Below are 27,972 nucleotides of genomic sequence, written 5' to 3'. Positions count from 1 at the left end.
AGGGCAAGAATGTGTTCTATTCATCTCTGAATTTCTGGCACCTAACATTCAGTCCCCATTCAGTTGATTGACTGGCTCCCTCTCTAGCAAATAGGAGGAAATCTGAAGGTTATTCTAGGTTCCTCTGGGCCCTTTGCTCAGAGCACTGCCCCAAATCCTCTGCTTACTTCTGTAGGCAGTTTTCTTCTAATGCAATGATGGTGAAATTCTCAGCCAAGGGTAGGGAGGGGCAATGAAGGTGTTCTCATCCCCATCCAAGGGTATATATCAGAAACTGTGGGGAAACCTATAGATTGAAAAACCTATATACAGTATTACCCTGTAGTTTTACATTTAGAATATGAAAAAAAAGCCTATCATTAAGTAAAACCAGATAAAATCTTTTTGGCTAGGCCAGGCGTGGTGGCTCATGCCTGTAATCCCAGCACTTTGGGAGGCCGAGGCGGGTGGATCATGAGGTCAGGAGTTCAAAACCAGCCTGACCAACATAGTGAAACCCTGTCTCTACTAAAAATACAAAAATTAGCCGGGCATGGTGGCATGCACCTGTAATCCCAGCTACTCGGGAGGCTGAGGCAGGAGAATCACTTGAACCCAGGAGGTGGAGGTTGCAGTGAGCCAAGATCGCACCACTGCACTCCAGCCTGGGCAACAGAGTGAGACTCCATTTCAAAAAAAAAAAAAAAAAAAGAAAAGAAAAAAAAATTAGCCAGGTATGGTGGCGCATGCCTGTAATCCCAGCTACTTGGGAGGCTGAGGCAGGAGAATCGCTTGAATCCAGGAAGCGGAGGTTGCAGTGAGCCAAGATCATGCCACTGCACTCCAGCCTGGGCTACACAGCAAGACTCCATCTTAAAAACAACAACAAAATAACAAAAATCTTTTTGGCTAGTAGAACATAATACAGAATACAGAGTTGATAATATTTGGCAAAAAAGGGTCAAATTTATTTCTCTTTATTTTCTTTCCTTTCTTCTTTTCTTTCTGTCTCTCTCTCTCTCTCTCTCTCTCTCTGACTCTCTCCTCTCCGAGATAGCATCTTGCTCTGTTGCCCAAGTTGGAGCACAGTGGTACAAACGTAGCTCACTGCAGCTCAACCTCCTGGGCTCAAGTGATCCTCCTGCCTCAGCTTTCTGAGTAGCTGAGACTACAGGTGTGTACCACCACACCTGGCTAATTTAACAAAAAATTTTGTAAAGACAGGGTCTCGCCATGTTGCCCAGTCTGGTCTCAAACTCCTGGGCTCAACTGATACTCTGGCCTCAGCCAGGGTGCTGGGATTACAGGCATAAGCCACTACACCTGGCCAAGATTTTTAAATGATTGAGAATTCCTGTTTTGGCCTCAGGCCTGGTAGATCTTCTTTTCCTCGCCCAAATTATTTTTGTGTTAGAACTCAAAAGTGACAGCTAATAATAATTAAAATGGGTAGCGATAACATGCGTGTGGTGCTTACTGTGTGCCAGGTACTATATTAATGCTTTGTCTCTATTTCAGGAGGATACTATTATTAGGCTGATTTATTTTGTAGGTAACTGAAGCTGAGAGAGGTTCAGTCACTCCGGTTCAAAGTTACCCAGTTATTTAATAATACAGATAAAACTTGAACCCAGGTACCTGGCACATTGATGGTATCCATTAAATACTTACAAACTGGCTAGATGCCTCAAAACTCTGGCTTTTAGTCACTCCACTCTGTTGCCACTAAGTGAGCTCCCTAAGCCCAGATGCTGGGACCACAGCATTAGGATTAACTGGGGAACTTATCAAAATGTATTTTACTGTGCCCAGCCCTCATGAAGCTGCTTCTCTATAACCTCTATAGTCACGGCCTAGGAACCTGCCTTTTAACAAGTGCCACATCTGATTCTGTATACCACTCTTTGAGAGCCACTCCTTTGAATGCTAGAACATGGGAATGGCAGGATAGGAGTATGAGGGCACTGGGTGGCCCTAGCAACCTACCAAGGCTTCAGGGCACAGGAAAAATTCCTAAAATGAGCTTCAATAGCATGTCTGTTCAGTAGCAGCTACAGCTGAGACTGCTGACTTAGAACCCCAAAGAAACATCCCAGTCAAGGAGGTTAGTTACCTCTCTCCTGAGCCAGTACCTGTGTGAGGGCAAAGGGGTGGGACACATGGCTGACCAAGACCTGCCGCAGTTTCCCGTTGAGGTCAGCACTCTCGATCCGGTCCAGATGGGCGTCTACCCAGTAGATCCTGCGAAGAAAACGAAAAGAGTGGCTGCGCCAAATGCTTGCCAGGAAGCCCAGCTCTTCCCCCTAAGAACTTATCTGTCCCCTCCTGAGCTGACTGGCAGGTGCTATGAAAACTCAAGAAGCACCCTTAATGAGGAGTCACTGTGAGTCCCAAAGCTGAAGAGGGGAGCTGGTGGTTCATGGGTGGGGAGGTCAGGGCTGCTCTGGGGAGGCGCAGAAAGTCTAGTGACCTCAGAGGAACCACCACCCAGCCTCATCTTCAGGAATTTGATTGCCCTTTGACTCCTACTCAAGAATCAAAGCCCAGATTCTTACAAATGGTCTTTAAGAGAGCTCAGTTGGCCGGGCATGGTGGCTCACACTTGTAATCCCAGCACTTTGGGAGGCTGAGGCAGGGGATCACTTGAGGTCAGGAGTTTGAGACCAGCCTGGCCAACATGGTGAAACCCCGTCTCTGCTAAAAATACAAAAATTGGCCAGGCGCGGTGGCTCAAGCCTGTAATCCCAGCACTTTGGGAGGCCGAGACGGGTGGATCACGAGGTCAGGAGATCAAGACCATCCTGGCTAACATGATGAAACCCCGTCTCTACTAAAAAATACAAAAAACTAGCCGGGCGAGGTGGCGGGTGCCTGTAGTCCCAGCTACTCGGGAGGCGGAAGCAGGAGAATGGCGTGAACCCGGGAGGCGGAGCTTGCAGTGAGCTGAGATCCGGCCACTGCACTCCCGCCTGGGGCGACAGAGTGAGACTCCGTCTCAAAAAAAAAAAAAAAAAAACAACAAAAATTAGCCAGGCATGGTGGCATGTGCCTGTAGTCCTAGCTACTTGGGAGGCTGCGGCACGAGAATCGCTTGAACCCAGGAGATGGAGGTTGCAATGAGCCGAGATCATGCGACTGCACTCCAGTCTGGGCAAAAGAGTGAGACTGTCTCAAAAAAAAAAGAAGTGAGCTCAGTCTACATGGACCTCACTGAGGTTAAAAGAAGAAGGCATTCTACCACCGTTCCAGAAGTCTTGGATTCCCTTTCCCTTCTTTTGGGTCAGAAGGGGGCACAGACTTCTTCAGAGTCCCTTCCCCCTGCCCTCAGCATTTCTTATCTAGACAAGTAGTTGTACATTCTGGAGCCTGGGTCAGGCGTGGTGGCTCATGCCTGAAATCCCAGCACTTTGGGAAGCCAAGGCAGTAGGATTGCTTGAGTCCAGGAGTTCAAAACCAGTCTGGGCAACATAGCGAGATGCTGTCCCTACAAAAAATTTAGAAATTAGCTGGGCATGGTGGTATGTGCCTATAGTCCCTGCTACTTGAGAGGCTGAGGTGAGAGAATGGCTTGAGCCAGGGAGGTTCAGGCTGCAGAGAGCTGTGACTGCGCCACTGCACTCCAGCCTGGGCAACAGAGCAAGATGCTGTCTCAACAACAACAAAGTTCCAGAGCCTGAAGGGATCAGGATTTGTTATATTATAACAAATACAAGAATCAGCCCTTAAATGAGTAGGGGTGTGAGACCTGTGGTCCAGCCAGAAGACATGCTCTGCCAAAGGCACTCAAATTAGGAACATGTAAACCAGCCAAACAAAACCCACCTAAGGGTTGAGGGCTGGATTTAGCAATCGCTGCTCTAAGAATACATTCCCTCATCCTTCTCAATGGTTTCTCTTCCCCACATACCAAGAAGCTTTCTATCTTTTCATTTTTCCATTTTAATCTCAACCATTCTCTCTTCTGCCCACCCGATCTCCAGGAGGCTGTTTGGTGCAGGACTCCCACCTGCGGGTATCATAGTCCAGGGTGAGGCCGTTGGGCCAGCCCAGGTCTGTGTTGATGAGGACCTTCCGCTCAGAACCGTCCAGGTTCGCCCGTTCGATCTTGGCAATGTGGCCCCAGTCTGTCCAGAAGAGGTACCTGAGACACAATAGTGCCATCATCATCAAGGCAAGGGAAGACGGCACCCAGAGGTTGAGAGAACACAGCAGGTAACACCATCTTTTCTACCCAGCCCTTCTTCCCTGGATCTCTTTTCTACTGGCCATAAACTTACCCCTTCCTGGGGAAAACAGCAATGGCCCGGGGCTCATCCAGGCTATTGTTGATCAGCACTTTGCGGCAGGAACCATCCAGCCTGGATGCCTCAATGGTATTTCGACCTGTGTCTGTCCAGTACAGGTTCCTGGCCACCCAGTCCACTGCCAGCCCGTCAGTGGTCTTCAGCCCACGCCCGATCACTGTCTCCATGTTGCTGCCATTCAGGTCTGCTCGCCTTGGGGAGAGCCCAGTGTTGGATGAGCAACCAGACTGCCCCAGAATAGAGTAGAACTCCTTTAACCCATGTTCCCATAACTGGACCCCCACTGAACTGTAAGCTCCACAAGGACAGAGACCAAGTATCTGTGAGTACATTCCTCAGCACCCAGCATGATAAATGCTCGATAAAATAATTGCAGAATGAATGAACCAATTCTTAGGAAGATAGAGTATTTCCTGCTAACTGGAAATAGTGGCGGTTGCCAGGGGATGTCTTGCTAGAAGACAGGTTTATCATTCCCCACATATCTTTGGGAAGAGACAAGGATTGCTAGGTGGTGATTATAAGAAATACAGATTTGTCAAAACCTACCTGTGCATTTTTTAAAAGTTAAAAACAATTTTAAATACAAGTAGATATGAGGTTTCATTATGTTGCCTAGGCTGGTCTTGAACTCCTGGGCTCAAGCACTCTTCCCGCCTTGGCCTCCCAAAGTGCTGGGATTACAGGTATGAGCCACCATGCCCGACCCTACCTGTGCACTTTTGCAGAGGCCCTACGGGCAGGAGGGAACTCTACCTCAGAATGGGGAGCATGTCACTGTCACCTAGGGGACTTCCCGAAATTGCATATGCCTACCTGTCCCCAGCTTGAGATTCTAATACATCCCTTGGGGAGAGCAAAGAGGAATGTTCCCTGTTCCTCCCTGTGAGAATCTCTGCCATGGGAAACCACTCTTACTGGTAGCAGGGCATCATATTCCTAAGCTTTGTTAGGGCCACAAATTTAAAGAATTAAAATAAAACAACAACAAAATAAAAAACAACAGCTTTGTAAACCACCATACGCCTTGGCATTTGGCTGGGGCTCCTTTACTGCAATACAGATACTGGTAATGTGGCCTACTCATCAGTAAGTCCTTGGGGATTCTTGGAGCTCCTTCAGGGCACAATGGTAGATGTGAAAGGCTCCAGGTCCCCACCCTGACTTTACCTGTTTTTTATTGTTGTTGTTTGTTTTACATACTAGGTTTCCATGTAATCTCTAAACAAACAAAAGTTTGAAACTCTGCTCTAAGTGACAACACTACAAAGTGAACAAGTCAGGATTAGAACTCGCTATCCAAAGTGCCAAATCACTCATCCATTTAGCGGTCAGAACATAACCTCACCCATGGGCGATCAGAAGCAAATCTGTGTCCTCTGGAGGTTTCAGTGTTGCTCATACCTGATAACATCCAGGAACACATCTGTGTAATAGACCTTTCCATCCACGCTGTCATAGTCCAGGGAGATGACATTGTTGAGCTCAGGAACAGGGACATGCACATCAGTGTGGTCACTGGTGTCCAGTGAGATACGCCGGATGGAGCCACGGCTGGAGAAGAGCAGGTAGGTCTCAGGAGAGGGATCACAAGTCTTCCCATCTCCCTTCAGCTGGATGCCAGTGGGACAGGCACAGGAGAAGCCAGAAGGCCGAGGCAAGCAGAGGTGGGAGCAGCCGCCATTTCTCGAGCCACACTTGTTAAAACCTGGTGATGAGAAGCACAAGTGTTCACGCCTAGCTTGGAACATCATCTGAATCTTACAAAGGTCCCAGTTGCTTGTGGCTGACTCTTTGCTGTTCTAAGTGACAGGATTCAGTGCCTGGCGGGGTGAGGCAGAAGAAGGGTCTGCAGGAGGATCTCCAGGAGTCCTCTGAAGGTGACAGCTGCAGTACCAGCCATACCCAGAGAGAACACAGCCCAATCCTGAAAGGGAGCTTAAACAGGTTACTGTCTTTCTGGCTGTAAAGGAGCTCTGTGCTCTGGATCTATCTCTGATGTTGAGATGGCCCCAGAAAGCCAGAGGCTCTGACTCACAGCCCCAGCCCTCTGACTCTCACCTAGTGGCTGTGCCCGGTCCACAGCCTGGATGTCCATGAGGCCTGGCAGGTTGGACCTCACGAGGATAACGTTGCTGCCAGTACCCTTGTCGGCACGGTGGATGCTCCGGGTCTGCCAGTCAGTCCAGTATATATAGGAGTCGAGGAGGGTGAGGCCATATGGATGTTGCACCGGTGACACCAACGTATGCCGACTGGCACCATTCAGGTCAGCAGCCTCAATTCGCTGCAGAGGAAGGAGCGGGTGGGGGGTGGTGATCAGCAGATAGGGAACTATCCGTGGAGATCTGAGGCAGGCCCTTCCCATCTTCCCAGGCTCCTGGGAAGCACCAAGGGCACGGCTCTCACCTCGGTGTGGGCATCGGCCCACAGCAGTTGGGAGCTGGCCTTGTCCACAGTCAGTCCATTGGGCCATCCTAGGTTGTTGCTGATGAGCACCGTGCGGTCTGAGCCATCCATTCCGGATCGCTCTAACTTGGCATTCTCCCCCCAGTCTGTCCAGTACATAAACCTGAGTGAGGAAGAATATTAGCTATATTAGCTAGTTATTCCAGCAGCTACCACATACCATGAGTACTTAACAGTATGTCAGATACATTTGAGTACTTATAGTATGTCAGGCAAAATTTTTGCTTGACAAAATGCTTTGCAAAATACTTCATGTGCATTATCTCATTCTTCATAAGGGCGACAAGGTATGTATTTTCACTAGCACCTCCATTTAATAGATAGGTAAGGAAGCTGAGAATCAGAGAGGTTAAATACTGGACCCAAGTGATATAGCTAATACATGATGAAAACATTTCAATCCTGGGATTCTGATTCCAAGGCTCATGCTTTTAACTTCTACACTGTACTGTCACCCTGCGAGAAGTCACAGGAGAGTGGAAGAGCCCCAAGGAGGTGACCTTGTTCCTGTGATGCAAGCTTGCTCTCTGCTACCCACCTTCACCCCATCATAACCCCAGGTGAGCTGACCCCCCGCACTACCCAGTGTGATATAGGCAGCTCTCACCCCATCTCATGGTACAGTACGATTGCCCGGGGACTGTCAAGGTTCTGCCACACCAGCACTTTCCGCATGGACCCGTCCAGGTTGCCCACTTCAATCCGGTTTGTTCCCGTGTCTGTCCAGTACACTTTCCGGCCAATGGCATCCACTGCGAGCCCATCTGTGGTCTGTAGCCCTGTGGGAAGTCAAAAGAGCACACTGGCTCCTATTTTTAAACAGATGGGCTATTTCCCCAGCCCTGTCGCCAGACAGGTGGTCCCTGGGCTGGGAGGAAGTCCCACCTGTGGTGATGATGTCCTCGTGCTGTGAGCCATCCAGATTGGCACGGCTGATCCTGTGCAGTGTGCTGTCAGACCAGTACACTTTTCCTGGAGAGGGAAAGCTTGGCTCAACCAAGACCCTCACCCCCTACAATGGGACACACACAGCTGATTCGTGTCCTGAAACACCAGAGCATGTCAGAGAGCCCTGGAGCCTCTAGCAGAGGAAATCAAGGAAAATGCAGAAATAGCATAGCAGGATAGCTCTTGGCAGAGATGGAGAGAAGAGGGCCCCAAACCGTGCTCTCACAACCAAAGAGAAAGTGCTAGAGAGACAGGGACAGGGGCTATGCCAGAGGGTATGGGAAACCCCTGGCTCTTGGCAGGAGACAAAGGTGGTGGGAGAGGAAGGACAGTAATTGCTGAAGGGCAGGGACAGAAGGCCAGGTGGGAAGGGAGGGCCACACAGACCTTCCTGGGGGTCTACTCCAATGGCAATGGTGTTCTTCATGGTAATGTTGATTGGTACCACCACATCAGCAAAATAAGGGATGTCCAGGGAGACCATGCGAATGTCTATCCTCCTGGCGAAGATGAGGAAACTGTTCATGCCTGCCAGGTGGAGAGGAGGGAAGAGATCACTTGAGCACAGCCATTAAGTGGATTTGGAATCAGGCAAACTGAAATTCATGCCCTGTTCCTGCTAGTTTCTAGCTATGTTATTCTAGGCAAGATATTTAAATTATTATTATTTTTTGAGACAGCGTCTTGCTGTGTCACCCAGGCTGGAGTGCAGTGGCATGATCATGGCTTACTGCAGCCTTGACCTCCTGAGCTCAAGTGATCCTCCCACCTCGGCCCCCTGAATAGCTGGGACTACAGGCACACGCCACCATGCCCAGTGAATTTTTGTATTTTTTGTAGAGATGGGGTTTCATCATATTGCCTAGGCTGGTCTCAAGCATCTGCCCATCTCAGCCTCCCAAAGTGCTGGGATTACAGGCGTGAGGCACCACTCTCAGCCTAAATTATTAAGCCTCAGTTTTCTTATCTATAAAATGGGGACAATAATAGGGTGGCTGTAAGGGTTAAAAGATCATGTACATGAAGCACTTACCATTAGGTCTCACACATATTCATAAATAATGCCTCTTTATTAACATTATGAAAGTGGCTCTCTTTGATGGACCCTTTACCATGAAGATTAAGAAAGAGAAAAAAAGAAAGGGAATAAAGGGACCCCAGTGGGCTCTACTCACAATCTGGGAGGCACAGTTCACAGCTGCTTTCTCACTCAAATTCCCAGGGAGGTTAGAGTTCAAATGCAGCCTGCCCTGCAGCATGTCCTAGGGGAAAACCTTGACTTCCAACATCTGGGTAGCCAGGTACTGCTTCTGGGACCCTCCAATAAGGTTGCCACCTAGGTTGTGTACTCACAAAAGTGGCACATCTAAGGGGGAGGGTACCATGACATTGTAGATAGCATACATTTCTGTTTTTATTATACCAATTTTAGGCAGTTAGAAGTGTCTTTTTTTTTTTTTTTTTTTTTTGAGACAGAGTCTCACCCTGTTGCCCAGGCTGGAGTGTAGTGGCGTGATCTCTGCCCACTGCAACCTCTGCCTCCTGGGTTCAAGCGATTCTCCTGTCTCAGCCTCCCAAGTAGCTGGGATTACAGGCACGTGCCACCATGCCTGGCTAATTTTTGTGTTTTTAGTAGAGATGAGGTTTCACTATGTTGGCCAGGTTGGTCTTGAACTCCTGACCTCTAGTGAGTTGTCTGCCTCGGCCTCCCAAAGTGCTGGGATTACAGGTGTGAGCCACCGTGCCCAGCCAGAAGTATCTTATTCCAACCAAATCAGTATATTATGACAATGTACTAAGAGATGAGAGGAAAGTGTCTTGAGAAAGGAGCAACTTTATCTAATATGCATGAAGACATTATAAGAACTAGGTGGACCCTGCCTCCAGTCCTTTCTATCTGCTTCCAAGGGCCTCTCCCCAGGCCCCTCCCCTTTTCTAAAAGCCACGAGTCTCTCCCCTGGGCCTCTAGAAGCAGCAGGACTCATGGTTCCTCAGACCACATTGGAGCCCATCTGCAAGGAAGGAAGAGAGTCATTGCCCCCTCCCAGAGAGGCTGCATCTAGATCTGTGATGCTTTCACTCACCTGGTGAGCAAGTCTTGCCATCAGGCAGCAGGTTGATGCCTGTGGGGCAGGTACAGCTGAAGCCGCTCGGATTTGGGGACCTAAGACACAGGTGGCTACAGCCGCCATTCTCCATAGCACATGGTGTAGACACTGGGTAGAGAGGAGGGGACGTTCAATGGGGAGGGTTAGGGCATAGGAGGGCCAAGGAGAAGCCAATGCGAGCCAAGGGCTGGTCACCTGGGGGCCGGCGGCGGTGGAAGACATGGATGTCCATCAAGTTCTCCAGGTTCTCCTGCAGAGTCTCCCGGTCCAGCCCTGTCAGCCGGTCAGCGCTCTGTATACTCTTGGTCTGCCAGTCAGTCCAATAGATGCGCTCTCCATAGAGGGTCAGCCCAAATGGGTGGGGGAGCTGGCTTCCGATCAGCACCTGCCAGGGCCCCAACACTGTGTCATCTTCAACAAAGTCTGACAGCACAGAGCAGTGGTAAATAGCTCACTGTGGACTCAGAAAGTGGCTCTCCCACTAACACCTACTGTGTGACCTCCAGTAAGAGCTACTTATAAAATCTCTCTGAGCCTTGCTCTATCAATCTGTGACTTGATCGTGCCTGGCTCTAAGGGTCATGTGATGGTTTCATTGGAATATGTTGGAAGTCATCTGTTACTCACATCATCTCAAAGTATCTCTGTACAAATTACTTATTAAGTACAAAAGAAAAAAATAGCAACTTTATAGTGGACACTACCTTAACCATACAATAGCAGTAAGTATCACAATAATGGAACAGGCCAACACCTGTGTCTACTGATGAGACACACTGAGAACTCAAGGACGTGACTTCACTTAGGGTAGTGTTCCTGCTGCAAATGCACACTATGAATCCAGTCACAAGGAAACATTAGATAAATCCAAGTTGAGAGACATTATAAAAAAATAACTGGACTTTACTCTTTAAAAAATGCAAATGTCCACTTTGGGAGGCCAAGGTGGGCGGATCACCTGAGGTCAGGAGTTCGAGACTAGCCTGGCCAACATGGCGAAACCCTGTCTCTACTAAAAATAGAAAAAGTAGCTGGACATAGTGGTGGGCGCCTGTAATCCCAGCTACTTGGGAGGCTGAGGCAGGAGTACTGCTTGAACCCAGGAGGCAGAGGTTGCAGTGAGCCGAGATTGTGCCATTGCACTCCAGTCTGGGCGACAGAGCAAGACTCTGTCTCAAAACAAAACAAACAAAAAATGCAAATGTCAAGAAAGCCACAGAAAAGCTGAGGAAATGTTCCAGATCAGAGAGTAAAGAGACTAGATTAGCTGGGCCCAGTGGTGCACAGCTCCAGCTACTCAGGAGGCTCAGATGGGAGGATCCCCTGAGCCCAGGTCAGCATGGGCAACACACCAAGACTGCAGTCTCAAAAGAAAAAAAAAGTAAGCTATGTGTGGTGGCTCATGCCTATAAACCCACATTTGGGAGGTCAAGGCAGAAGAATTGCTTGAGGCTAGGAGTTCAAGACTAGCCTAGACAACAAAGTGAGACCCCCATCTCTACAAAAAATAAAAAAATCAGCCGAGTGGCCTCAAACCCATAGGCTCCTGAGTAGCTCGGTTGCAGTAGTAGGTGCCTGTGGTCCCAGCTATGCAGGAGGATCCCTTGGGCTCAGGAGGTTGAGGTTACAGTGGGCCATCTTTGTGGCACTGCACTCCTGCCTGGGCCACAGAGTGAGTGTCTAAAAATAAATAAATAAATAAAAATTAAAAGAGACATCATTACTAAACACAATGGGTGATCCTTATTGGATCCTAGATTAACAAAGAAAAAAAAGTGGGGTGAGGGGAGCTATAAAGGACATTATTGAGGCAATCGGTATTGAAATTGAGCAAGGACTATGATTAGACAGTAATATTGGGCTGGGCATGGTGGCTCACGCCTGTAATCTCTGCACTTTGAGAGGCTAAGGCAGAAGGATCGTTTGAGGCCAGGAGTTTGAGAATAGCCTGGGTAATACAGGAAGTCTCCACCAAAAAAAAAAACTAGCCAGGCGTTATGCCTCATGCCTGTAGTCTCAGCTACTCAGGATCGGAGGAGGTCGAGGGCGCAGTGACCCAGTATCGCACCACTGCACTCCAGTTTGGGTGGCAGAGCATGACCCTACCTCTAAATAACCAAAAACCAAAAAAAAAAAAAAAGATAGTAATATTGGATCAATGTTAAATTTCCTGATTTTGATCGTTGTACTGTGGTAATGTAAGACAACATCCTTGCTTTTAGGAAATGTGCACAGGAATAGTTTGGAGTCAAGGGTAGGCTGTCTGCACTCTAATCTTAGACAGCTCCAAAAAATAATAGCGTGTACCAAAACAGAATGATAAAGCAAATGTGGCAAAATTTTTTTTTTTTTTTGAGACGGAGTCTCGCTCTGTCGCCCAGGCTGGAGTGCAGTGGCCGGATCTCAGCTCACTGCAAGCTCCGCCTCCCGGGTTTTACGCCATTCTCCTGCCTCAGCCTCCCGAGTAGCTGGGACTACAGGCGCCCGCCACCTCGCCAGGCTAGTTTTTTGTTTTTTTTTTTTTTTTTTTTTTTTGAGACGGAGTCTTGCTCTTTCGCCCGGGCTGGAGTGCAGTGGCCGGATCTCAGCTCACTGCAAGCTCCGCCTCCCGGGTTTTACGCCATTCTCCTGCCTCAGCCTCCGGAGTAGCTGGGACTACAGGCGCCCGCCACCTCGCCGGCTAGTTTTTTGTATTTTTAGTAGAGACGGGGTTTCACCCTGTTAGCCAGGATGGTCTCGATCTCCTGACCTCGTGATCCGCCCGTCTCGGCCTCCCAAAGTGCTGGGATTACAGGCTTGAGCCACCGCGCCCGGCCGTTTTTTGTATTTTTAGTAGAGACGGGGTTTCACGGTGTTAGCCAGGATGGTCTCGATCTCCTGACCTCGTGATCCACCCGTCTCGGCCTCCCAAAGTGCTGGGATTACAGGCTTGAGCCACCGCGCCCGGCCGCAAAATTTTATTTATGTATTCTTTTTACCTGTTCTTGCAACTTTTCTGTAAGTTTGAAATTATACCAAAATAAAAACAAAAAGAGATCAATCATGGGCCCACAGTGCAACTGGTAATTAACAAGCAATAGTTGTGCTGGTTCACAGGAAAGTTTGTGCATTTACATCCCCAGCTCATAATCCACACAAGTCTTTTCATCATCAACCAGTAGTCCTTTCCCACCACTGCCCCCAAGCTCTGGACAGCACCCACAGCCTCAGAGAAACAGCACATGCCCCATGCTGGTCCCCTTAGCTCTGATCAGGACCAGTGCCAGCCGAAAAGTATCATCCTGGAGGCTGTCAAGGCCGGGGGAAGATGTTTTAGTGCCACCCTTACCTTCCTCTTACTGCCATCCAGTCCAGCAAATTCAATTGTCTTCATGCCGGCGTCAGCCCAGTATAGCCGCTGGGAACCGTAATCAATAGCTAGCCCATTAGGCCAGGTCAGATTAGAAGAGATAATGACTTGGCGGCCTGAGGCATCCATGCCCGCTCGTTCAATCTTGGGGCTCGCACCCCAGTCAGTCCAATACATGTACCTGAGCAAAGGCAAGGCAAGGGAGGTCTTACAAGCTAGTTAATATCCAGCAGGGACTCAGAGTACCTAGGATTTCAGGGTTTCTGCCTGAAGTAGCTACCTCAGCCTCCTGCTTCAGTGTCCAGCCCAGCCCTGGGCTCAGCGCTATCTCTGAATGCCTTGTCTTCTATCATTATCAAAAGCTACAGGGTCTTAATAAAAGCAGAGGCCACAGCTTAAGCAGAACTCAGCAAATAAAGTGTACATGGGAATAAAGAAAGAGGAGGGGTGAAAATGAATAAGAAATGTTTCCTTGGCCAGGCGCCATGGTTCATGCCTATAATCTCAGCACTTTGGGAGGCTGAGTTGAGAGTATTGCTTGAGCCCAGAAGTTTGAGACCAGCCTGGGCAACATACTAGGATCCCATCTCTACCAAAAAAAAAAAAAAAAAAAGTGCCAGATATGGTGGTGCACATCTGTGGTCCCAGTTACTTGAGAGGCTGAGATAGGAGGATCATTTGAAACCAGGAGGGCAAGGCTGCAGTAAGCCATGATTGCGCCACTGCACTCCAGCCTGGGCAACCAGTGAGAGTCTGTCTCAAAAAAAAAAAAAAAAAAGAAATGTTTATTCACTGGATGGGTTAAATAATTTAACAGAACTCTATATAACCAGTAAGAACAACATAGGCCAGGTGCAGTGGCTCACATCTGTAATCCCAGCACTTTGGGAGACTGAGGCGGGATTGCTTTAGCCCAGAAATTTGACACCAGCCTAGACAACAAAGCAAGACCCCATCTCTACAAAAAAAAAAAAAAAAACCTGGAAAAATTAGCTAGGCATTGTAGTCTGTGCTTGTAGTGCTAGCTACTTGGGAGGCTGAGGCAGGAGGATTGCTTGAGCCCAGGAGGTTGAGGCTGTAGTGAGCCGTGATTTGCACCACTGCACTCCAGCCTGGGCCACAGAGCAAGACCCTGTCTCAAAACAAACAGCAACAACAAAAACAAGGTAGATCTATACACTCAACTGGAAAGATACACAAGATATATAGGCAAGCAGAAAAAAGTCACAAAAATATGCTATTTTTGTAAAACCAAAACCATCACCACCAACAACAAATGTTTACATACATTTAGTAGAAAACCCGGAAAAAAAATAACCTAAATTGTTAACTTACTGCTGGAGAGTGAGATCACAGAGAATTTTTACTTTCTACAGATTAAAATTTTTTTAACAATGAGTTACTTTTGTAAGCTAACCAACAATAAAAACGAGATAAGGAAAGGAAGAATTGAAAAGTTTCCTTGTCCACAGAGAGTACAAAGTTGTCACCAGCCTCTGGTTTCTGTAGCTGCTCTTGCTTCCTTGTATATCCATCAGATTTGGCCACTCTTCCTAATCTTTTGACTTCTCTCTGGAACTCAGATCTTGGGAGGGGTGAGTGGAGGTCATTCCCAAGGGGCAGCCACTCACCCGCCCATGGGTTCCACCACGATGTCCCGAGGACGATCAAGGTTCTCCCAGATGAGTACTGTTCTCATGCTGCCATCTGTGTTGGCTACTTCAATCCGGTCTGTACCTACCAAGAAGGGATACAGAGATTAATTCTAGTCTTGTTCATTCACGCTCTTACCTTCCATGGCCAACACAAGAGCCTGGTATGTGCCAGCGGAGCACAGAGTAGGTACTCAAAAGATATTTTGTGACAGATGCACAATGGAAATTTAGTGACTTGAACTGTAAGAAGAAATTCAAGGATGTGGTCAGTTGGATTTCTTGAAAAAGCAAGACTTCCCAAACATAGGCAACCATAATTTAAGGCAATGATTCTCAAACCTTAGTGTGCGTTAAGAATCAGGAGAGCTTGTTAAAACACAGATTCCTGAACCTAACACCCAAAGATTTTTTTTTTAAATAAAAATATTTGGCCGGGTGTGGTGGCTCACGCCTGTAATCCCAGCACTTTGAGAGGCCAAGGCGGGTGGATCACGAGGTCAGGAGTTCGAGAGCAGCCTGAACAACACGGTAAAACCCCATCTCTACTAAAAATACAAAAATTAGCTGGGCGTGGGTGGTGCACACCTGTAATCCCAGCTACTTGGGAAGCTGAGGCAGAATAATTGTTTGAATCTGGGGAGGCAGAGGTTGCAGAGAGCTGAGACTGCGCCACTGAACTCCAGCACGGGCAGCACAGTGAGACTCTGTCTCAAAAAAAAAAAAAAAAATTCTAGTCCATTTCATGCTCACTACGCCCCTAAGATTCTGATTCAGTAAGTCTTGTCTTTTTTTTTTTTTTGAAGACAGGGACTTGCTCTGTTGCCTAGGCTGGCATGCAGTGATGCGATCATGGCTCACTGCAGCCTTAAACTCCCGGGTTCAAGCAATCCTCCCACTTCAGCCTCCCAGTAGCTGGGACTACAGGCATGTACCATTACACCCAGCTAATTAAAAGAAAAAAATTGGGGGGGGATCTGGGGGGGTCTTGCTGTATTGCCCTGTATTGCTGATCTTGAACTCTTAAGCTCAAGCGATCTTGCCTTGGTCCCCCAAAGCGCTAGGATTACAGGTGTGAGTCACCATGCCCAGCCCTAATTCAGTACGTCTAGGGTGGGGCCCAAGAATCTGCATGTCCAACAACTTCCCAGATGATGCTGATGCTGCCACGCAGAGGAGGCAAGGTTGTCGTCAGCCTCTGTGGTCCAGCAACCACACGCCGAGTAGCACTTGTTCAGGGTGTCCCCTTGCCTCCCAAACCCAACTGGCTAATTAAAAATGCCTGATCTGGCCGGGCGCAGTGGCTCACACCTGTAATCCCAGCACTTTGAGAGGCTAAGATGGGTGGATCACGAGGTCAGGAGATCAAGACCATCCTGGCCAACATGGTGAAACCCCGTCTCTACTAAAATACAAAAAATTAGCTGGGCATGGTGGTGCATGCCTGTAGTCCCAGCTACTCGGGAGGCTGAGGCAGGGGAATAGCTTGAACACGGGAGGGGGAGGTTGCAGTGAGACCATATCGCGCCACTGCACTACAGCCTGGCGACAGAGCAAGACTCCACCTCAAAAAACACAAAGCCTGATTTACCCAGAAAGTTACGGAAAGAAAACCACAAGGCATAGGTTCACGACCTGAGATGCCTTAAAACACTCCCCAGCATCAACCACACAGCAGAAGCAGCTGCCACAATGTGAGCTTCTCACGTGGGAGCTTCTCACTTCAGCTCTGCAGCAGACCTCCTGCTTCTGACCTACCAAGGACTTCAGGTGAAGACAGAAGTGGCCCAGGAGGGGCACAGGGCCCCTTCTATCTGAGGCCAGGGTTTTAAACAAGAGGAATCCCAGGAAGCCAGGCAGGCCATGGCTCCCCTATACATACCTGCATCTGTCCAGTACAGTTTGTTGGTGACCCAGTCAATGGCCAGGCCAGCTGGGCTCTCCAAACTGGTATCCACTACCACCTGGGCAGGAAGTAAAGCTGTATCACCAACTGTACTTCCACTCTAGTACTGGAGCCCAAACTCCACCAATTCTCAAGGTTGGCAAAGGTATGGGAAGCCCTTACCCTGGACATGGCAGATTCCACCCCTCGATCTCCCCACGCTGGGCCCTACCTCCTGTCCTGTTCCATCCCACTTGGCCCTGCTGATGGTATCAGTGCTGACATCTGTCCAGTACACGTGGTCATCCCGGGAGTCCCAGTCAAGGGCCACAGCACTGCGTACGTCAGCCAGTGGGATGACATCATCAGACAGGTCCTCTGTGTCAAAGCTGATTCGACGGATGTCCATCCTTCGGGCAAAAAGCAGGAACTTGTCAAGACCTGATCAAAGGCCGAAAGGGGTCTTCTTTTAATGCTCTAAAATCCAAGAACAGTGACAGACACAGACGCTCACCTGCGTGACATCTGGTTCAATCACAACTTCCTGGGATCTGGTGCCCTTTGCCCCCTATGCTTTATACCTCAGGCTCTCTTTAAGCACTGCCATGCTGGCAGAATCAGACTTCTAAATCAAATGGAGACAGACTCTACCACGGTCCCAGAAGTGCATGCTGTTTAAGCATCTGTCGGCTTCATCTCAACTTTTCTGTCTTCTTACTTTTCTCCACCTCTTCTGGTGCCCTGGCTTGCCCACTGCCAACCCCTGACCCCTACTTCTCTGATGTTCATGACTGTGTCACGGCTCCTGTCCCTCCACTCCATCACCTGGATCCCTTCCTCTTGCTCTCCTCTTCACAACTTTAAGCCAGTAGCTTAAGCTGAGCACTTTCCTTGCCAGGCACTGTGCTTGGGGCTTTTTTGGTCTCACACCAAGCTTCTATTGTGTGTTATTCTCATTCCCATTTTCTAAATGAGCAACCCTGAGGCTAACAGAGATTAAGAAACGTGCCCAAGATCCCATGGCTACAAAGCACCAGAGCTGGGACTCAGGTCTGACTCCGGAGGAAGAGCTCTGGCCACTCCTCTACGAAGTTTACTTTCATCCTCTGCCTTCCTCTGGCCAGTCTGAATACTTTCTCAGTAGACTTTTCATCCAGAAAGGCACTTCCTGCCTAACGTTGCCAAATGTCTTCTTCCTAGCGCTGGGAAATCCTTAAGGGGAAGCTGGCAGGGGACAGGGGGCTTTACTTCTTGCATCTCACTAAGACCACAGGGGAAGTGCTGGGCACAAAAGAATTCAAGGGGAAAGGGCCGGGCATGGTGGCTCACGCCTGTGATCCCAGCACTTTGAGGGGCTGAGGTGGGGGCATCATTTGGGCTCAGGAGTGTGAGACCAGCCTGAGCAACATAGTGGAACCCCATCTCCACTAAAAATACAAAATTCACTGGGCGCGGTGGCTCATGCCTGTAATCCCAGTACTTTGGAAGGCTGAGGCGGGCAGATCACAAGGTCAGGAGTTCAAGACCAGCCTGGTCAATGTAGTAAAACTCCATCTCTACTAAAAATACAAAAATTAGCCAGGCATGGTGGCAGGTGCCTATAATCCCAGCTACTTGGAAGCCTGAGGCAGAAGAATAGCTTGAACCCGGGAGGTAGAGATTACAGTGAGCCAAGATCATGCCACCACACTCCAGCCTGGGTGACAGAGTGAGACCCTGTCTCAAAAACAAACAAAACAAATAAAAAACCCCACAAAATTCACCAGGTGTGATAGTGTATGCCTGTAGTCCCAGCTACTTAGGGGCCTGGGGCAGAAGGCTTGCTTAAGCCCAGGAAGTCGAAGTTGCAGTGAGCACTGTTTGCACCACTGCACTCCAGCCTGGGTGACAGAGCAAGATCCTGTCTCAAAAAAAAAAAAAAAAAAAAAAAAAACGCCAGATGCGGTGGCTCATGCCTGTAATCCTAACATTTTGGGAGGTGGGCAGATCATGAGGTCAGGAGTTCAATACCAGCCTGACCAACATGGTGAAACCCCATCTCTACTAAAAATACAAAAATTAGCTGGGTGTGGTGGTGCACACTTGTAATCCCAGCTACTCACAGGGCTGAGACAGAAGAATCACTTGAATCCAGAAGGCGGAGGTTGCAGTGAGCCTAAATCATACCACTGAACTCCAGCCTGGGCGACAGAATGGCTCTTTTAAAAAAAAAAAAAAAAAAAAAAAAACCCGGGTGCAGTGACTCATGCCTGTAAGCCCAGCATTTTGGGAGGCTGAGGTGGGCGGATCACCTAAGGTTGGAGTTTGAGACCAGCCTGACCAACATGGAGAAACCCCATCTCTACTAAAAATACAAAATTAGCCAGGCGTGGTGGCGCATGCCCGTAATCCCAGCTACTTGGGAGGCTGAGGCAGGAGAATCACTTGAACCTGGGAAGGGGAGGTTGTAGTGAGCCAAGATTGTGCCATTGCACTCCAGCCTGGGCAACAAGAGCAAAACTCTGTCTCAAAAAAAAAAAAAAAAAAAAAGAATGCAAGGGGAAAACTCAGAGCGTGAAATTAGGTTCTTAGTTAATATGTGTATGAATGAAACTTTTGAATGTTTTCCCTAACCACACTCTCTAGAAAGGACCCAGGTCCCAGGAGAATTTTATTTTACCCAGATTTCAGAGGGTCAGTCGGGTACGCAGCAGTAAACAAGAACAGCTGCTGATGTGTGAGGAATCACCCCAGGCCCCCTGCTGGTCGTGCCATACGCCCGGACTGCTCCTCTCTGGACTATTCTTAGAAAAAGTCATCATGTGCAGAGCTCTCCAGGGCTACCCTCTCAAAGCAGTAACCCCGCAGGAGCCCAAAGGAAGCCAAAGTAGTAGTTCAGGGAGAGACCAGGGAATCCCACAATCTTCCACTTGTTTGACACATATTTATCCAGGACCTGCTCACACAGAACATCATCAGAGATTCTAACTTTGGCTTCCTGGTTTAACGGCCGAAAGAAAGTCTTCAACAGAGTGAGGCTAAAGGTAAAAAGGTAGGAAATCATTCCCCTGTTTTCTAGAAGAGCATAAAACCCTCTTGCTGCCTATGGAGAAGGTATCCTGCCTGGTAAAATGACACATGAGCCTGATTGCAGGTGTTCACACTCGACCGGGTAGTGTTGCTGAGCCTTCAGCAGCTAGAGCTGGGTCCTCAGTCCTCAGCTTTGATAGAAGATCCCTCAGCCTCTTAAGTTCTTCCTCTCCAGGGCTCCCTGAGGAATGTGGTTTTTCCCACCACAGGCAATCCCTCCACCTCCTATCCCTTGTTCCTTCTCCCCATCCTCACAACAGCCTCCGTAGAGGCTGGTGTTGCAGACCCACTTACTCTGGGCACAGGCGTGGCTGCTGATCTTGCGGAAGCCAGTGGGGCAGGCACAGGTGTAGTTCTGGCCACTGGGCAGACACAGGTGCGTGCAGCCTCCGTTGTTGTCCCCACAGCGGTTCTGCCCTGCTCAAAGAGCCCAGGGCAAGAGGATTAGCAAAGGTTTGCAAAAGTGACCCCAAGACTAAGGAATAGGGGTTTAGGTAGGGTGATAGTTCCCTGAAGGGAGAAACTATGTCTTATTCTTTTTGACATCTGCCCCCAGCTGCTAGCACAGTGAGTACCCGGCACAGAAGAGATGGCCTGTAAATGTCTGCCTGAATTAGATGGGAACGGTGAAGCCTAATGAGTCTTTTCGTGAATCTTGTTGTACTGCCCTGAATGTCCAGCAGAGGGAGGAGTTAGCCCATGTCAGTGCCCCGCTGGGTTTCCCCATCAGAAGAAATGGCAACTCCTAAGGGGAAGGAAAGTTCTCAGAGGCACCAGAGGCCACCTCAACCATGAGACTACTTTGGCTCACCCAGTGGGCAGTTTTTTACCTGCAGGTTGGCGCTGCGGGTGCAAGGTGTGGATGTCCATAGGGAAGTGGAGTTTGTTGCGAATGATTTCCTGGTTCTTCCCTGTAAATTTGTTAGCGCTATTGATGCTCTTGGTGTGCCAGTCTGTCCAGTACAGGCTGTCTTCAAACACTGTGATGGCGAAGGGATGCGGAAGGCCTGGGGAAAGTCCAGGAAGACCTCAGTCTGGACGTGGTCTGCCATGGTCTCTGGGCCCAGGCCTGGCAACTACACAAAGCCTCTGCCAAGGCTCCTGGGGGGCAGGGACAGGGGCAGGAGGACAAGAGATGGAGAGTGAAGGAAGGGGCTCACCCTGGCTAATGACAGCCTTACGGTGACTCCCATCCAGATTGGCCCTCTCGATGACATGGTGCTTAGCATCCACCCAGTACATACGGCGCCCAGCATAGTCGATGGTGAGGCCATTGGGCCAGAAGAGATGGGTATCAGCAATGATGCGGCGTCCAGAGCCATCCATGCTGGAGGCCTCAATACGGGGGGTGTTGCCCCAGTCTGTCCAGTAAATGGTACTAGGAAGAGAGAAAAGTAAATTGGGAAGTGGGCAGCAGAAAACAGGTAGGTAACCAGGAGAATAATCAGGTAGGGGGCTTTTATCCATTTAACTCAGGGGACTCCAATGTTTGGTCCACAGAATGCATTTTTTTTTAGACAGGGTCTCATTCTGTCACCCACGCTGGAGGGCAGGTGCGATCACAGCTCACTGCAGCCTCAATCTCCTGGGCTCAGAAGGCCTCCCACCTCAGCCTTCTGAGCAGCTAGTACCACTACACCTAACTAATTTTTTTTATTTTTATTTTTGTAGTAGTAGAGATGAGGTCTTGCTATGTTACCCAGGCTGGTCTCAAACTCCTGAGCTCAAGCGATCCTCCTGCTTCGGCCTTCCAAAGTGCGGGGATTACAGGCATGAGTCACCATGCCTGGCCTCAGAATGCTTTTTAAGTGTTTGAGTTTAAATGTCTTTAGACAGGGCATTTATTCATTTAATAATTTTTTTTTCGTACTGGCAACAGGCAGGACATACTATCTTAGGCACTGGAAATCCAGTAGTGAACAAAACAGACAAAGCCTCATAAATGACAATACAATGTAATATTAGGACAGGCACTTTCTTCTTTGTCACAGTCTCTTCCACTGCCTTTTGTATTTTATTTTATTTTATTTTTGAGACAGAGTCTCGCTCTGTTGCCCAGGCTGGAATGCAGTGGCATGATTTCAGCTCACTGAAACCTCCACCTCCTGGGCTCAAGTGATTCTCCTGCCTCAGACTCCTGAGTAGCTGAGATTACAGGCAGCCACCACCATGCCCAACTAATTTTCGTTTTTTTAGTAGAGATGGGGTTTCACCATGTTGGCCAGGCTAGTCTCAAACTCCTGACCTCAAGTGATCCACCTGCCTCGGCCTCCCAAAGTGCTGGGGTTACAAGCTTGAGTCACCACACCCGATCCCTTTTGTATTTTATACACACACACACACACACACACACACACACAGAGTTTCTAAAACAGTTGACACATACTGCAGGACCTTATAAGACACTCCCTTCATTGACTGAATAGAATTTTTAAAAGCCAGACGTAAGAAATTCATTTCGGGAGTTTTTCTTTAATTCAGATTTCTGAATTTTAAATTTAATTTTTTTTGAGATAGGGTCTCACTCTGTCATCCAGGAGTGCAGTGCCATGATCATGGCTCACTGCAGTCTCGAACTCTGGGACTCAGGTGATCCTCCTGCCTCAGCCTCCTGTGTAGTTGGAACTACAGGCATGCACCAATAAGTCCAGCTAATTTTTGTACTTTTTATAGAGATGGGGTTTTGCCATGTTGCCCAAGCTGGTCTTGAACTCCTGGGCTCAAGCAATCTGCCCACCTCAGCATCCCAAAGTGCTGAGATTACAGGCGTGAACCACTGAACCTGACCAGATTTCTCAATTTTATTTATTTAACTTTTTTTTGAAACAGGGTCTTACTCTGTCACCCAGGCTGGAATGCAGTGTTGCAATCACGGCTCCCTGCAACCTCGACCTCCCAGTCTCAAGCCATCCTTGCATCTCAACCTCCCAAGTAGCTGAGACTACAGTCATGCACCCACTAAGTCAGGCTAATTTTTAAAAAAATTTTGTAGAGATGAGGCCACACCATGTCACCCAGGCTGGTCTTGAACTCCTGGACTCAAGTGATCCTCCTACCTGGGTCTCCAAAAGTACTGGAATTACAGGTGTGAGCCACCATGCCTGGCCCCTCTATTAATTTTTAGGCTATAATAATTAATTACAATTCTTATGAATTACTAATAACTTAATTTGTATTAATTAGGTCAACCTTATGAGCTAATAATAAAAATACTAAACACCTACAACTTATCTAATGTGTATTATATGCAATTTAAAATGCATCACCTCATTTAATCTTCACACAACTATGACGGAAGTATTTTTTTTAATCACCAATTTAGAAATGAGTAAACAAGGCAGACAGAGATTAACTGGCCCAAGGCCACACAGCCAGTTACTACAGAGCCAGGATCCAGACTCAAGTGTGGAGGACAGGGCCCATGTTATTAACATTACACCTTTTTTTTTTTGAGACAGAGTCTCGCTCTGTCGCCCAGGCTGGAGTGCAGTGGCGCAATCTCAGCTCACTGTAACCTGCGTCTCCTGGGTTCAAACGACTCTCCTGCCTCAGCCTCCTGAGTAGCTGTGATTACAAGCACCCGCCACCATGCCTGGCTAATTTTTGTATTTTGCAGAGATGGGGTTTCACCATGTTGGCCAGGCTGGTCTCGAACTCCTGACCTCAGGTGATCTGCCCGCCTCGGCCTCCCGAAGTGCTGGGATTACAGGCATGAGCCACCACGCCCAGCTATACCACACTTTGAAGATGTACCCCCAGAACATCTAGTCCAGGTAGCCTGGGAGCTGTCCCGAGAAGTAGCAAGAGAGATTCAGCAGCCTGAGATACAACTTACCCCTCCATGGGATGCAAGGCAATGGCCCGGGGCTTCTCCAGGTTCTGCCACAGCAGCACCTTCCGGTGGGCCCCGTCCAGATTGGCCACCTCAATCCTTGAGGTGCCTGAGTCGGTCCAGTAGAGTTTGTCATGGACCCAATCCACAGCCAGGCCCCCTGGTGAGAAGCAGCACAAAAAATGTCAAGGAGTCAACCCAGGCTCCCCTTTCCCATAGTAACAAGAGCAAACTCTTACAGGAAGCAATTTCTTGGGCCAGGCACTATTGTCATCATTTTAGATACATGAATTCATTTAAGCATCACAACTCTGTGAGCTAGATACTGTAATTTCCATGAGGATGAGGAAAGTGAGGCACAGAAAAATCAAGTAACTGTCCAAGGGCATGCACTTCCTCCTCACAGCCAACCACACCTCACTTCCTGAATTCCGCCTCCCTGACGCATTCCCAGGGTCCCCCACTGCTCTGACCCTGGGGTTTGTAAATTGTCATCTAGGGTTTTGCAGAGGCATTTCAGAAGTTCTCTAAGCATTTGAGTCCAATGTGCTTGATACCAAATTAGAATTTGACCACTTCACCTGTTTGTAAAATAGTCAGAGATTGCCAAGTGAGCTGTTTCTGTGGTTTGTTTGTTTGTTTGTTTGTTTTGAGATGCAGTCTCACGCCCATTGCGCAGGCTGGAGTATAGTGGCACGATCTTGGCTCACTGCAACCTCCACCTCCTGGGTTCAAGAGTTTCTCCTTCCTCAGCCTGGCAAGTAGCTGGGATTACAGGCGTGCTCCACCACGCCTGGCTAACTTTTGTATTTTTAATAGAGACGGGGTTTCGCCATGTTGGCCAGGCTGGTCTCAAACTCCTGACCTCAGGTTATCCACCTGCTTCAGCCTCCCAAAGTGCTGGGATTACAGGCGTGAGCCACCACTCCTGGCCTGTTTTTGCTTTTTTTTTTTTTTCCTTTGAGACGGAGTTTTGTTCTTGTTGCCTAGGCTGGAGTGCAATGGCACGATCTTGGCTCACCACAACCTCTGCTTCCTGAGTTTAAGCAATTCTCCTGCCTCAGCCTCCTGAGTAGCTGGGATTACAGGCATGTGCCACCACGCCCGGCTAACTTTTGTATTTTTAGTAGAGATGCGGTTTCTCCATGTTGGTCAGGCTGGTCTCAAACTCCCAACCTCAGATGATCTGCCCACCTCGGCCTCCCAAAGTGCTGGGATTACAGGCGTGAGCCACTGCGCCTGGCCTGCTTTTTTAAAACCTATAAAACATTTTGATATACTTATCCAGGTCAATCCAAATATTCCTAATACTAAGCAGTTGAAACAAAACTTAGAAATAAACTAGATGCAAAGGCTGATAGAGAACTCTGTCATCCATCAATCTGATTCCCATGATTACAACCACCAACGTGCTCCGATTATTCTCACTGAATGAGCTCAATCATAAGCAAATGTTATATTTGAACCTATAAAACATATATATTAACAAATGTTTTCTATATTAGAGCTCCAGCTAAGATTTCCCTGCCTAAGGTTTGCAAACCACTGGCCTGCTCCTCCCACCGTTGCTGCGCGTGTGGCATGGCTAAGCCCCTCTCCATGGGGGCTCATTCCCTACCTGGGCTCTCCAGCCCAGTAGACACAACCTCCTCCACGTTGCTGCCGTTGAGGTTGGCACGGAGGATCCGGTCCAGGGTGACGTCTGACCAGAAGACAAGCTCGCGGCGGTGGTGGAAATCAAGGGCAATGGCGTTCTCCAGGTTGTTAAGCAGCAGTGTGTACTCAGAGCGGTGCGGCAGCACCTGCCGGATGTCAATGCGATTGGCGAACAGCAGCACAGGCTCTGGCCCTGGGACACAGTATAAACATGGGGTCCCCACTGGGTTTCAGAGCCGCCCCTGGTACCCATCAGCAGGTCTTCAGCTGACCGATGGAGCCACGTGCCCACAGGGGCATGCCCCAGGCTGTCAGCATCAGTACCAGAAGAGTAGCAACCCTTAAACTATACTCCTCCACCCCTCCCCACCCCACTCCACCACGGCAGCTTTTCTTGGGGCTCAGAATGCAACTGTTGCTCCGTTTTACTGCGATGGAAATCTCTCTACCTCTCTGCAAATCCCTGAGCACCAGAGCACTTGGCCTTCCTCCAGGCTCAGCCCTCTCCCCACCCAGCCAAGTGCCAACAGCCCTTACCCAGAGCCTTGCAGCTGCGCCGGTCGGGCCGTAGTTCATAGCCTGTTTCGCACCAGCACTGGAAAGCCCCTTCGCTGTTGGTGCAACCCTGGCTGCAATACCCCTCCTCGGCACACTCATTCACATCTGGGAACACCAGGCACGTCAAGAGATCTCCCTTCTGTCGTCTTCCCACCCCTGCTCCCAGGCTGGCGAGCTGCTTTTCTGCCCATATCCCCATCTACTTTCCAGGCCTAGTGGGAAGGTTGTCTAAGAAATAGTTAAGGGCGGCTGGGCATGGTGGCACGCACTTATAGTCCCAGCTACTTGGGAGGCTGAGGCAGGAGAATTGCTTGAACCCAGGAGGCGGAGGCAGCCGTGAGCCGAGATCGCACCACTGAACTCCAGCCTGGGTGACAGAGCAAGACTCCATCTCAAAAAAAAAAAAAAAAAGAAATGGTTAAGGGCTTTAAGGTCATGTAGACCTGGGCTGGAATCCCAACTCTGCTGCTCACCAGCTGTGTGGCCTTTGGTAAGTTACTTATCCTCTCTGTGCTTCAGTTTCCCCATCTGTGAAATGGGAAGGATGATCCCCACCTCCTAGGGTTATTTTGAGGATGAAATGAGGTCACAGCCTTCACATGCCTGACCCATAGGAAACACAGCTGCCTGTCTGCTGCCCCTGCTCAGAACCCCGACTCTGCTGCAAACCAGGCCTCAGCTCACCTTGGCACGTGTGTCCATCCTCTGTGAGCCGGTAGCCTGTGTGGCAGGTACACTGCACTGCCCCCCGCACCATCTGGCACTTCTGGGCACAGCCACCGTTGTTAACATTGCAGTTCTCCTCACCCGTCCGGGGCCCTGTGCCAGCCAAGCCAGAGTTGGGAGTTGAGCCCAGAATCCTCCCCCAGACAGCCAACTTGGCATTCCACCTGGACCGGGAACAACAGCTCCCAAAGCTGCAAGAGTCCTGAGGGAGGATTCCCTTTGAACCCTATGGGTGGGGTTCGGCCACAAACCATGGGCCAGGTCCGCCCACTGGGGACACTCACGGCAATTCTGCTGTGGGCTTTCGTCGCTGTTGTCACCACAGTCGTTGACCCCGTTGCACAGCTTCCTCTGCCCAATGCAGCGCCCATTCCAACACAGAAACTGGTCCGAGGCACACTGGGGGCTTCCTAGGGAGAGGGAGGGTCAGGTCACAGCAAGGCAGGGCTTGGGTCAACAAAGAGATGGGAATCTGTCATTTTCTAGGGTAAGCTGGAGACAGATGAGACTCAAGATGGGAGGGTGAGGGTCCTGGGCAGGAAGCAGCTCAGACAGGGCTGGCTGGATGTCTGCATTTGCTTTCTCCCCAGGACACCACAGTGGGATGATGAAGAATATGGAACAGAATGAAAAACTACATCCACATGCTCAGTACTGGGTATGGCCAGGGGAGCACCCATGGGGGCTGCCAGATGGAAGGTAGTCCTTCCTCAGTAGACCAGAGCTAAAGGCACTGGCTGTGTGTGAGTTAGAATAGGAGTGGCAATTGAAACTCGCAGCTCTGATACCATGCTCCAGGCCATAAGGCCGCAGGTTAATGATGCACCTGGATTTTACACTGGTAAAACCTCAACCCGACTGGAAAGACAGCAATAACACCCTCTTTTCCACCCTTCCACCCCAACTATAGGCTAAGGGTTCTGGGGCACCCTGGGAGACACCACCTGTATTCTCACAGTTCTCTTCATCGCTGTTGTCCGCACAGTCGTCCTCCCCATCACAGCGCCAGGACAGGCGGACGCAGCGGCCTGAGCGACAGCGGAACTGTTCTGCTGTACACATGGAGGTGGCTGGGCAAAGCAAAGGCCTAATGAAAGGTGGGCCCCATTTCAGCCTGAAATTCTCCCTGCCACCCAAAACTGCAGCTTATGTCAGTACCCATGCCACTCTTGACACCAGGATCACAGCTGGTCTATATGGCATCTTTGTGTGAATCAGAAAAAGGTATCCTTTCCTCAAGACACTTTACTGCCATCTGCTGGAAAACTGCCATGATGATTATATAAATCTATTATGTGACTGGCTTCCCTTTGAACATATTGCCTCTGCACAGTGCACAACCTACACAACTGTACATGGTGGTCTTACCCAGTGTCTTCAAGATTTATGGGTAGTGGCCTCTTTGTCTTTTTTTTTTTTTTTTTTTGAGATGTCATC

The 27,972-nt window shown here is 49.1% G+C and overlaps 1 protein-coding gene across 4 annotated transcripts in view; it reads right to left on the bottom strand.

The window, feature by feature from the left end:
- LRP4 (LDL receptor related protein 4) overlaps positions 1-27,972 on the bottom strand; it is a 61,071-nt gene that overhangs the window by 12,217 nt on the left and 20,882 nt on the right. For 3 of the 4 annotated variants that reach the window (XM_033205258.1, XM_033205259.1, XM_033205255.1), the window contains exons 8-31: positions 27,480-27,605; positions 26,820-26,945; positions 26,494-26,628; positions 25,789-25,914; positions 25,214-25,444; positions 23,599-23,755; positions 20,924-21,141; positions 20,594-20,770; positions 20,058-20,180; positions 16,927-17,135; positions 16,692-16,773; positions 14,789-14,894; positions 13,137-13,338; positions 10,004-10,193; positions 9,785-9,916; positions 8,088-8,228; positions 7,638-7,724; positions 7,360-7,531; positions 6,693-6,855; positions 6,345-6,570; positions 5,688-5,991; positions 4,257-4,475; positions 3,986-4,120; positions 2,112-2,220 (exon numbers count right to left, since the gene is read on the bottom strand). In XM_033205258.1, the coding sequence (XP_033061149.1) occupies positions 2,112-2,220; positions 3,986-4,120; positions 4,257-4,475; positions 5,688-5,991; positions 6,345-6,570; positions 6,693-6,855; positions 7,360-7,531; positions 7,638-7,724; positions 8,088-8,228; positions 9,785-9,916; positions 10,004-10,193; positions 13,137-13,338; positions 14,789-14,894; positions 16,692-16,773; positions 16,927-17,135; positions 20,058-20,180; positions 20,594-20,770; positions 20,924-21,141; positions 23,599-23,755; positions 25,214-25,444; positions 25,789-25,914; positions 26,494-26,628; positions 26,820-26,945; positions 27,480-27,605 (3,896 nt within the window). The remainder of the gene's footprint in view (positions 1-2,111; positions 2,221-3,985; positions 4,121-4,256; positions 4,476-5,687; positions 5,992-6,344; positions 6,571-6,692; positions 6,856-7,359; positions 7,532-7,637; positions 7,725-8,087; positions 8,229-9,784; positions 9,917-10,003; positions 10,194-13,136; positions 13,339-14,788; positions 14,895-16,691; positions 16,774-16,926; positions 17,136-20,057; positions 20,181-20,593; positions 20,771-20,923; positions 21,142-23,598; positions 23,756-25,213; positions 25,445-25,788; positions 25,915-26,493; positions 26,629-26,819; positions 26,946-27,479; positions 27,606-27,972) is intronic. The other variant, XM_033205256.1, reaches the window with a different exon arrangement.

The sequence above is a fragment of the Trachypithecus francoisi genome, unplaced genomic scaffold (genome assembly GCF_009764315.1).
Source record: "Trachypithecus francoisi isolate TF-2019V2 unplaced genomic scaffold, Tfra_2.0 Lachesis_group8, whole genome shotgun sequence".
In the NCBI taxonomy this organism is placed as follows: domain Eukaryota; kingdom Metazoa; phylum Chordata; class Mammalia; order Primates; family Cercopithecidae; genus Trachypithecus; species Trachypithecus francoisi.
This window is presented reverse-complemented; position numbering and strand designations above follow the sequence as displayed.